General features: G+C 55.8%; 1 protein-coding gene across 1 annotated transcript; it reads right to left on the reverse strand.

The window, feature by feature from the left end:
* Nucleotides 1–883: 883 nt before the first annotated feature.
* PIGV (phosphatidylinositol glycan anchor biosynthesis class V) lies at nucleotides 884–7,571 on the reverse strand. The gene is made up of 4 exons (XM_086625971.1): nucleotides 7,545–7,571; nucleotides 5,774–5,927; nucleotides 2,131–3,288; nucleotides 884–1,295 (listed from the first exon to the last, which is right to left on the reverse strand). Exons 2-4 carry the CDS (start codon nucleotides 5,858–5,860, stop codon nucleotides 987–989), a joined length of 1,554 nt encoding a protein of 517 aa, XP_086482097.1. The 5' UTR covers nucleotides 5,861–5,927; nucleotides 7,545–7,571; the 3' UTR covers nucleotides 884–986.
* Nucleotides 7,572–11,390: the final 3,819 nt, after the last annotated feature.

Genomic DNA, 11,390 nt, shown 5'->3' on the forward strand with positions numbered 1-11,390 from the left:
CGGGAACACTCCCACTTCCGACGGGGCCGGCGGGCCGCACCGGAGCGCTCCGGGCCGGCGGGTGGTGGAGGCGGCGAGGCGACCGTCCCCGCTCCCGGAGCCGCTACCCCGGGCGGGATCTGCCGGTACTCGCAGTCCTTCATGGCGCCGCCGCGCGCGGCCCGGCCCCGCCGATCGCCCGGCGGACGTGTCGGCCCCGCCCCGCCCCCTGCCGCCGCGCAGCGCCCCCTGCCGGCCGCTCCGCGCACCGCCCGCGGCCCCGGCCCGGGAGCGTGGCCCCGTGTCCCGGGAGCGCGGCCCCGTGTCCCGGGAGCGCGGCCCCGTCCCGGGAGCGCGGCGGGAGAGCCCGGCCGGGGAATTGCGCGTGTTTAGCGGGGACGCGCGTGTGCCGGTTCCCCGAGCGCCGCGCTGCCCGGCCCGCAAACAGCCGAGCGGCAGCACCGCCAGCCCCCGAGGAGCAGCCGCAGCCGGTCCCTCCCTCGGGGACCCCCGGCCCGGCCACACCGGCCCCTCTCCGCCCCGCGCCCGCCGCAGCCCTGCTCCGGGACGTGGCAAGCGCTTCGGATGAGAAGGAACCAGCGAGGTCCGAGGCAGCAGGATCCTCGCTGTGCCACCAGGACACGTCCCGGAGGTTTCCCCGACGGCTGAGAATCCAACAGACGGATCCTCGCCAGAAATCATCGCTCGATGGCAGTACTTCCCCCCGAAGACATAAGAACCGAGCTGCGATCCCTGCCCCAGGCAGCTCACAGGGATTTTGGCCATCAGACTGACAGCAGAGAGGGGCAGGATGCTGCAGCATCACAGCAAGAACGTGCCCATCTCGGACACGGTCACGCGGCGACAGCTCTGTATGCAAGCAGTAACTGAGGAGTAACGCCTTTGTAACCGACACAACAGCTTCCTCACATATACATCAGGGTTTTTAGCAAAAACGAGTTCCAATTTTGACCAGTGTTTGTGACCCGCTGGCACCGACACCCGCGCTACGTCCACGGCAAGAAGTTGCAGTGCAGAATCAGTCCCAGCAGCCAGTAGGACAGGAAGAATCCGAGAATGCACTTGCTGAGGGGGGTGATTAATCTACAGTTCAGCAGTAGCCTCACGACCGGGTTGTCCCAAGTCTCTTTCCCACAGGAACCAGGAGATTTACCTAGAAGAGACTTCTCGGAGCGAGGTGCCGCGGTTTCGTTATCAGTCCCTTCGCTCCAGAGCAAAGGTTCATATTCTTGAAGCAGGTGAGCACAGAACCAGTACAGGATGGGAGAGGAGGAGCCGAGGAACCGGGTCAGCACCTGAGGACGACAGGCAGAGCAAAAATCACGTAAACTGCAGGTTTCCAGTGGTGAAACCATCCAATGCCCTGATCCCGAGGCACCGAAGGAGCCACCTGCCTCAAACGGACCGCTGACAAAGGGGACTGAAACACAGCCCCAGCTGGCAGCACTGGGATTTATTACATTGAAATGGAACCCCTCTCAGCTCAACCTGCTTTATTTATCACGACATTTGTGTACACAGTCAAGTGGCCGCCAGGTTTTGGACAAGGACAGTAACTAATTGTCACCATCTGACTGAAATCCTGGTCACCAGCTCAGGAACTGGGCAGGGGTGGCAGCTTCAGGGGAGATTTGAATCTCACTCTGCAATTATTTTTTCACTGGAACCCCCAACCTCTAGTGCCACTAGCTGTGTCCTAGAAAGTCCCATTTTCTAGGGACTGGCGACAGGCTCTGGATCCTTTCGTTGCCATCCATTAAGCTCAGTCCATGACCACGATCCAGTATCGCTGTCCTCCGACAGCTGATTAGCAGCACATGGCCAGTCTGGCCTTAAGCACACGTCAACCACCACCCAGCACCAGCTGGACCCTTTGATCCCCATCCCGGCGTCCTCATCACACTGTGCACCTGCCAAGCTCTCTTCGGGAACGCTCCGGCAGAGCAGAGGAACTAAGTGGCTCCGGAAACTCTCCGTGCAAGCAGCTCCAGAAGAGGAAAGGCAAAACCTGTGGTTCATGTTGCCCCGTGCTGCAGCCGGGACAGCTTCGGGCTGTGGCTGTTGCTGCTGCAGCCACCACGTGCATTCCCCTTAGGAAATCACTCCTCTGGGTTGCTATCAAGGTCCTACCTGCACGTGCATGCAGAAGAATCCAAACGCCAGCAGGGCCGTGGCATGGGCCACGTACACGAAGACAGCAGGGCAACAAAATCCAGCTCTTGGCTTACCCTCTTCTTCGTTCTTTCTTCTCTCTAGACCAAGAGTTAGGCAGTGCCGGGGGTTTGCAATGATGTAAGTCCAGGCAGCCCAAGAGCCCAGAAGTGTGACAGGCAAAGCAAGCAAGAAATTTGGGATCTGTCTGAGCTCAAAATACCTTAGAAAGCCCACGTTCCAGTAAGTGTCTTGAATATAGGAATAGACCATGGGGAATCGCTGGGAGCACCAAGGGGATTTAACCCCGTTCGTGGCCGGCAGGTGATAGCCCTTGTCCAGAGCCAGCTGCAGCAGTGGCTTGGGAACAGTCTGCTCCAGGCCGGAGCCAGGACCACAGAACCTCACGTAGGCATAATATTGAAATAAAGCAAAAGGCAGAAAAATCCCTGCACACATCAGAACCGCTGAAGATGCCATGTGAAGGAGTTGCTTCCGCAACGGAAGGAGCTTCCTTACCGATCCTGAACCCACCTGGAGCTGGAGGGCAAAGTGTTTACCGCAGGAGTAGAGAAAGAAGCCAGCGTTAATAAGCCCATTGGCACGCACCCCAGAAGCAAGGGAGAAGAGCAGCCCGCTGAGCCAGCTCTGCCCCTTCTCCAGTTGCCACATGGCACTGAATGCCAGGAAGGCAAACATGCTCTCTGAGTAAGCAGCTGCCATAAACACACTGGCAGGGCTGACAGAAAAGAGAAGGGCAGCAAGGAAAGCCACCCTGCGATGCCGCAGCACGGCACAGCCCAGTTTATACAGGGCAGCGGCTGCCAGGACGGAAAAGAGGGAATTCAGGAGTACAGCTGAGAGCAGGAGGCGGCTCCGCAGCCGCAGCAGCTGCTGCAGGGGCCACAGGGTGCCCTCGGCCACGGCACGCACGCTCAGGGGGTACAGCGGGAAGAAGGCGCAGTTGTGCTCGTACAGGTAACCGTGCTCGGCGATGAAGAGGAAGTGCTCTGCGTCCCAGTGCGAGAGGCCTCCCAGCAGCTGCTCCACCAGCATGTCCCACAGGCCAGGCTCGGACAGGCGAGGCGGAGAGAAGGCGTCTGCAGCGTGATCTGGGATCAGGAGGTTAAACAGAGCCTGGAAAAAGAAGAGAATATTGGAGTCCAGCAGAGCTCCTCTTGTACTGCCGAAAGCACCAAGCAGGGCGAGGACACTCCCAGGTTCCAAAGGGGACAAGAGCAGCGCAGAAGCCAGGGTGAGGGGCTTTGCAAGACTGTGAAAACTGCAAACACAATCTTTTGGAGTGTTTGCCTCTGAACTGAATAAAGCTCTGGAACATATCCAGCGTGAATCCCCACAGAACAGGACAGGGAAAGCTGCTCAGCCCCATGCTCAGGCACATCTAACTGCGTACGCTCACATCCGGGTACCTCTGCAGCACCGGTAAACCTCCTGCTCTACTGAATTTGGCATTATTGTCCCAGCTGATGTACAAGGGGGAGGAAACAGAACTAGAGAAAAGGATTTTCCCAGAGCAAACAGATGCAGAAGACAGCAGCTGCTTCCCAGGCCTCCTCTCCAGTCTCCAGATCACCCCTCAGCAGGCACTGCAGGGTTCACTTTCCAGGGATGAGCAAGCAGGACGCACACACCTCTGCCCCCAGGAGCTTGTGGTGCTGACCACGTTTTAAAAGGTGAGAGAAAAACCCAGAGAGCTCATGAGACAGGAAATATGCAACTTAATGCATTGTAATGTGATTCCAACGAAAATATGTTTTTAAAACACCCCCAAAACCCTCAGATGGTAAGTTTTGTAGCTTAACCACATGTAGATGGGGATGAGTCCCCTGCCATGAATTCTGTTGGCAGAGAAAAGGCCGCTCTGAACAAATTGGGACTAAAAGACACACAAAGCCACCACTGGAGCACACATCTGGTCTGACCCGGCCTCTGGTGTGTGTAACACAGAGTCTTTCATCTCGGCTGATGGTTCCACTCAGCCCTGTCCCATGGTGGCTGGGGCTGCCACAAGCTGCCAGCTGGCTGGTGGCCTGCTGCTGAAGAGCTTTCTCCGGCTGATTTTGTTTCAGGAGGACCACAGTACAGCAAGACTCTTTGCTGGCCGTCTCGGTACGCACAGGTAGGATGTCCCTGGAAATGAGACTTGGGAGGAATGCGCAGGAGGAGATTTGTTGTTCGTTTTCTGTGGATAAACAGAGACTTCAGCCTCTCGTGCTGCCAAACCAGCCTCTTGCAAGAGCGGCGTGAAAAGATGGAAAGTTATGAGGAAATGTGTGTAATTCCACGTAACAGCAGCCTGCCTCCCTGGATGCAGCTGGTCTGTTCACAGAATCACAGAATTCCAGAATCCCAGAATGTCAGGGATTGGAAGGGACCTCAAAGGATCATCTAGTCCAATCCCCCTGCCGGAGCAGGACCACCTGGATCAGATCACACAAGAAAGCGTCCAGGCGGGTTTGGAACATCTCCAGAGAAGGAGACTCCACAACCTCTCTGGGAAGCCTGTTCCAGTGTTCTGTTACCCTTACTGGGAAGAAGTTCTTCCTCATGTTTAAGCGGAATCTCCTATGTTCCAGCTTATATCCATTTCCCCTTGTCCTATCACTGGATACCAGTGAGAAGAGCCTGGCTCCATCCTCATGACAGTCACCCTTTACATATTTATAAACATTAATGAGGTCCCTCCTCAGTCTCCTCCAAGCTAAAGAGACCCAGCTCCCTCAGCCTTTCCTCAGAAGGGAGATGCTCCACTCCCTTTATCATCTTTGTGGCCCTGCGCTGGACTCTCTCCAGCAGCTCCTTGTCCTTCTTGAACTGAGGGGCCCAGAACTGGACACAATATCCCCAACACAAGAAGGACATGGAGCTGCTGGAGTGAGTCCAGAGGAGGCCACAAAGATGATCCGAGGGCTGAAGCACCTCTGCTATGGAGACAGGCTGAGAGAGTTGGGGCTGTTCAGCCTGGAGAAGAGAAGGCTCCGGGGTGATCTTATTGCAGCCTTCCAGTACTTAAAAGGGCTACAGGAAAGCTGGAGAGGGACTTTTTACAAGGGCATGTAGTGATAGGACAAGGGGCAATGGCTTTAAACTGAAAGAGGGGAGATTTAGATTGGATATAAGGAAGAACTTTTTCACTCTGAGGGTGGTGAGGCACTAGACCAGGTTGCCCAGAGAAGTTGTGGCTGCCTCATCCCTGGAAGAGTTCAAGGTTGGATGGGGCTTTGAGCAACCTGATCTAGTGGAAGGTGTCCCTGCCCATGGCAGGGCGACTGGAACTAGATGGTCTTTGAGGTCCCTTCCAACCCAAACCATTCTGTGATTCTATGATTCTATGCGGCCTCACCAGGGCAGAGTAGAGGGGGAGGAGAACCTCTCTCGACCTACTCACCACACCCCTTCTAATACACCCCAGGATGCCGTTGGCCTTCTTGGCCACCAGGGCACATGGCTGGCTCATGGTCATGGTTCTCCAACGGAGAAGATTTCAAAACCGAGCAGAACCAGCCAGCTCACGGTGCACAAGGCAGGAGGGAAGAGAGAAGCCCTGAAGCAGCGAACAACAGATGTCGCAGCACCTCTGGTCCAGGAACGGGAGACTTGCCTGCAGCGGGAGCGTCAGGGCTCTGCAGCACACGGCAAACCGCACGGCCTCTCGGAGGTGGGGGTCTCGCTGGCTCACCAGCTCCATCCTGACCTTGAAAGTTGTCTCAGTAGGTCACCGATGCCAAGGAAATTCCCCCTCTGTTTTCGGAAACCTGAATTGATAAACGGAGAGCACAGACACAGGAAGGTATTTCTGGCTTCAGTCATGTTGGTAAATTATTTATATTTATTTACTATCAGGCATTTCAAAGGGCCGCACATCTCCACAACCAAGAAACTCACTTATGAAAGAGATCATGAATCTGGAAGATGACATGGAAGACCTGTTTGATATTGTTCCTACTAAAAAAATTTCCCTGACTTTTTAACCTTGGCCAGGATGCAGAGGAAGAGAAGTTATAACATGAACTCTCAGCCCATTTCTTACTGGGCCAGTGTAAACACCAGAAGCAGACAGGCCCACCAGCCTACTCCACGGCTGCCTCAGCAGAAACACCAGCAGCTCAAGCCGGGACTCTGCCAAGCGTCTACACGCACGTTCGAGTTCCAATCTGCTGATTGGGATTTCAACTTTTTTTTTTTTTTTGGAATAGAGGCAGAATCAAAACATGGACTCTGAGTGTTAACATCCGTGTAAGCAGTTTGCTGATGGGCTCGCAGCTGGCCGGGCGCTGCCAGGCACGCTCTCTCCTCTCTCCTGCTCTCTGCCCAGCCTTCATCCCTGGGAAACTGGGAACAGCTTTATCCAGGACTGCCTCCAAAGCACCGACCCCACGAGCTCCGTCAGAGCAAGGCTAAGGGACCTCCCCCATCCCTTCCATCCATCTGAGGCAGCATCTCCAGGACGTGACACTCACACCACCCTCCCCTCTCCACCTGCAACATCCCAGTATTTTGGCAGGGGTCCTGGTCTCCAGAGCGAGGGCATCTGCCCACCAAGCAAATGGCGTATGCTAATGTGGCTCTCTTCCACCCCTTCCCTGCAAGATCTGAAGCGCTTCGTGGAGTCTTGCTGCTTTTGTTTCTGAATATTTTGGATTGATGTTGTGGGACCAGCTATGGGAACTGCCGGCCCAGAGCCACGAAAGGCAAGCGGTATCCGTTACGCAGCTTTTTAAGATAATGCATTTCTTCCGTCGGTTCCCCAGCCACCAACTGCTTTCCAGTCTGAGAAACACAAGGCCCGCAGCTCTCGCTAGGTTCCAAAGACACCACATCCTGCACTGCTTCCCGCCTGCCAGCTTTCTGATCCAGCACCTTACAGCACGTAAAGATCCCAAACCATCACCTCATGATCTAAAAACACGCTGAAGGTTTCCTATTCCCATTTTACCGACAGAGAAAACAACCAGCAGGTTAAAAACTGCATGAGAGAGCAGAAAGCAAGTCATCAGCAAAGCAAAAACCAAGACCCAAACACGCTCATTTTATAGTTCCAGTCCCTAACCACAGGATTACGCTTCCTATTTAGCCACGTATAAAAGTTTGGGGTTTGCTTATATCCTCCTCTTTCTCCAGAGCATTCCCAGCTCCAGACAAAGCAACACTCTCCTGAATCATGGAGCTGCAATGTTATTTTAAGAGTGGGGGTACTTCAGCCCAGCTGTAAATTTTATTAAAGCACATTCACAGCTGCAAATCCTGTTAAAGCACAGCGGCAGAAATTTGAAATTTTTTTTAAAAAGCAGAGAAAAAGCTTCGTGTGAACGGGCCAAGGGGCTCGAAGCAAACAGCTTTACAAAGCCGGTTGCTGTCGTGTTGCAGCACACCTTGCAATGGAAAGCAGTGAAATCTCCAAAAAGCTGCAGCCCACAACCACCGTTCTGGTCAGGAACACGGTGTCCGAGCTGGAATGTCTCTGCCCCGAAAAGTGCTGCAGGAAAGAGCACCTGCACGAACGGAAAAACGACACGAAAAGGCAGAAGTGGGTTAAAATATTTCAGTGGAAAAAGATGCAAAGCCTTAATTCATACGAAACACGTCTTTCTCTCCGCGTTCTGCGTTCCCCTTCGCTCTGATGTCAATCCCGTTTCGCTCACTTTGGCGACGGTGCTAAAAAAAGGACGGGAATAAGAACCAAATAGACGCCGGGTAAATTGTGATGGAAACGAAAACAGGATTCGGTGAGGTCTGAGAAGATGCAGGGGACACCGATTACCAGCCGGTGGCAGCAGGAACCCGCCACAACAGCATTTCCTGCCTCCCTTCGCACACCCGGCCGGGATACAGGATTCCAACTGGGAAACCTGCTCCGCGCTGCATCCCAGGAACACCTGGAGAGCGGTCTGGGCACCGCTGGGTACTTCTCCAACCTGCTGTCACGTTCAGGAGACTCTCCAGAAAAATATTTAAAAACCTGTTCTAGCCAGGCTGCCAAAGAATTTCTGGGAGACGGGATTTTGGGAATCCCGTCCGCCTGGTGCTGCTGCTGTGTCCGGGAGCCCCGGAACAAATCCCGCTCCGTAAAGCGGACCAGCTCCCGGTGAGCCGCTGCGGACTCGCACTCCGGTTCCGCCGCAACCGTGCGGCCGGCACCGGGAGTCTGAACGGGCGGGAACGGGACGCGGGATTATTTCCCGCGGAGGGTAACGATGGCTGAAGTGCTTCACCGGGACGTTTCCAGGCCCGGGGGCAGGTACCGCCTGGCTGTTTATCACCGATGCCGCGGGAGCAGCCCGCCCTAGGGGCACGGAGCGCTCCGCCCCCGCCGGCCCACGCTGCCACCAGCCCCCGGCGGCCGGAGCGGAGGCCCCGGGCGCCGCCGCCCCCCGCCCTCCCCCTCCCCCTTCCCGTAAGGCCGGCCCCGCCACTCCCGCACCGCTGGGACCCCCCGCCGGTTCAGCCCGCGGGCGGCGCGGACACCCGGGGGTCCCTCCCCGGCCCCTCGGCGGTGCGGGGGGGTCTCTGCGGGGGCCGGGGATGATGGCGGGGGGGCGGGGAGGGACAGCCCCTCCCCCCGCGCGCGCGGCCCCGCCCCTCCCCCACCTGAGCGCCCCGCGCGCGGCTCCCGCGCCGGCTCCATCCCGCCGTCACCGCCCCGCCCCCCCCCCCGGCTTCCGGCCGAGCCTCTTCCGGCGCTGCGCGCGCCGCCGGGTCACGTGGCGGCCGGGTGCGTGTTGGGGTGGGGGGGGGAAGCGTCGCTCCGCGCCATCTTTGTTAAGGGCGGAGAGCGCGTTGGGGTGTGTGGGGGAAGGGTCCCGCCGCGCCATCTTTGTTAAGGGCGGGGGCGCTGATGGCCGCCCCGGCCGTCCGCCTCCGGGCAAGCGTTCGGGCCGCGGAGCGAGACCCTCCCCCCCCCGCGCGGAGGGGAACGGGGGGCTGGGGCCGGCCGTGCCGGGGGCACCTGAGGCCGCGCTGGGCCCGGGGCAGCCCGCGGCCTTCCCCTGGTGCGGCGTGGGCGTCAAACTGAGCAGTTCTCGTTCAAAAAGAGAAAAATGAGGCGCTCCCGGGGAGAGGGGAGGGGGTCCCGCAGCTGCAGACAGTTAAATCACCTTCTTCCAGGAGGGGCAGCCCACGGCTATGGCTCGTGCCATCTCCCGCCCCGGAATCCTCCACACGGCCCTTGGGAGCCGCTGCTGGAGATGCGCCAACGCCAACCGAGGCCGCGCGGCGAGGGCACAGCTTCAACAGGGCTCTTGCCAAAACACATTAGGCAACATCACGTCACAATAGCCCGGCCGTAAGCGCATGTTATTCCATTAATTACTCACTATTGCAAGGGGGGGGGGCAGGTTTCCCTCAAAATCTCGTCCATGTGATGACAGAGGCGTTGGATGCTGCTCTCACCCTGACTGAGCTCCCGCTACGCGTAACCGCATGGCAGCCCGTGGCAGCGCGCCACCGGGTCCTGCTCCCGGTGCCAGGTCCTGCTCCCAGTGCCAGGTCTCACTCCTGGCACTGGCATGGCAGCGCCTGGCAAAGAGCAGCACAGCCTTGGGCTTCAAACGGACCTGTTGTGGTATCAGCATGACCGTATCTACGGCAGCAACGAAAGAGAAATCGTCGTTCCCAAAGGAGTCGTTAAGGGAGACTCCCCGAGTGCTTCTAATCAGAGTTCTGACTTGGGAAGGACTCAAGTTTTCTCCCTTGCTGGTAAAAACGGGAAACAGCGGAGCGGTCGGGGTCAGAGCAAGGAAAGCCTGCAGAAATGGAAAGCTCTGGGTACAGATCAGGTCAAAGCAGCAAGATTTGCGTTCCCGGCAGCCAAGTGGAGTTGGAGATGAGGTGTGGCTCTCAAAACAGTCCCTGGTTACAAACTGTGAGCGCTGCATGTTCTCGTTTTACCCATTTCTCATCTCTGCTGTTTTTCTTTTAACCATTTGAGAAGCGCGAGGTGTCTGCGTGCGCGCAAGCGCTGGGAGAGTGGAATTACTCCCCTCGGATCAACTGGCTGTGTAAATACTGGGAAAATGGGTAGTTAGTACCACTTGTGACTGTTCTTTTCCTCCCAAATGTAGCATTCACTTATGATTAAATTCACCGTAACACAAACACAGCAGCTGTACAAAAGCTGCTCAAGTTACCACCTTCAACCTTGCTGCTGAGGTCCTTTCTGCTTAAAAGAAAAAAAAAATTATATTCATTTAATCAAACTAAACAAAGCTCCTGGAATAAAGAACTAAATTATCAGAGAAGTTGGTTTTAAATCAACAACGCTGTCCCAGAATGGCAAGTCCAGCAGAATTCTTATCTCACAACTTGGTTTCCATTCAGTATTTTTTTAAGCCAAGGAAGCCCAGCACCGTTTCTGTCTAAAGAAATCCATTTTAAAGACTCTCCTTCTGCCAAGCAAAGAGCTCCTGCAATTCCTGCTGATAAACAGACTTTTTCAGAAAAGAGTCAGTTTGATTCCGGCACAATTACTCTCTGAAGTTTAAGGAATACAGTTAAGGGAGGGCTCTGGGAATGCAGAGCTTCCCAGGAGAGGACTAGGGGGATAAAACGAGGTGATTTCTTGAACAAAAAATACATTTGCCTTTAAAGAAGCTTCTTTTTAACTAGCTCTTTTGCTTAAATGAGCTCCGTGCAGTTCTAGCTAGCCTGCTTCTGTTATCATTTGAGGATAAAGCTTCAGGCTAAACGAAATATCCATTTCCTAACCCATGAAAACGTGCAGATTTTCATACAAAGAGCCTGAACTCTGGCCCTTTGCTGAAGGGCACGAGAGCTCTATCCGCTGGAAAACCCCGTCCTCCGAAGGAAGTCGGAGTCCGCACCACGCTTCCAAGAAAATGTGAAAAATGCGAAGGGGAATGAAAATTTTCCGTTTTACAGAGCTGGAAGGGAGAACCGCAGCCCTTCTGAGCAACAGCCTTTTTCACCCTCTGAGCGATGTGTCTGTCTGCCGTAGCTTCACCAAATCCGCTCCTACCTGAGCCTGAGCAATGCCACGCCAAAAAACTCCATCGCTGGAACGAGCTGAACAGAGAAAGCAAAGCCAGACTAGATGGCATCAGCGTCTCCGGAGCAAGACAGGACTTTGTGGTGCCCAGGCACTGCCAACCACGCTGCTGCAATGCAGAGGACCGTGGGAAGAAGGAGCTGACCTACAACATCACGTCTGCAAGACCTGACAGCACTGGAGTCACCTCCCCGTCCTGCTAATAAAAAAAACC

The sequence above is a fragment of the Tauraco erythrolophus genome, chromosome 24, assembly GCF_009769465.1.
Source record: "Tauraco erythrolophus isolate bTauEry1 chromosome 24, bTauEry1.pri, whole genome shotgun sequence".
Lineage (NCBI taxonomy): Eukaryota > Metazoa > Chordata > Aves > Musophagiformes > Musophagidae > Tauraco > Tauraco erythrolophus.

Coding starts and splice junctions, on each gene's coding strand:
- PIGV (XM_086625971.1), bottom strand. CDS start 5,860: ATGGAGCTGGTGAGCCAGCGAGACCCCCACCTCCGAGAGGCCGTGCGG. Junction 3,289..5,773: donor CCCTGACGCTCCCGCTGCAG/GCAAGTCTCCCG, acceptor TTCTTTTTCCAG/GCTCTGTTTAACCTCCTGAT. Junction 1,296..2,130: donor TCTTCTGCATGCACGTGCAG/GTAGGACCTTGA, acceptor TGTCGTCCTCAG/GTGCTGACCCGGTTCCTCGG.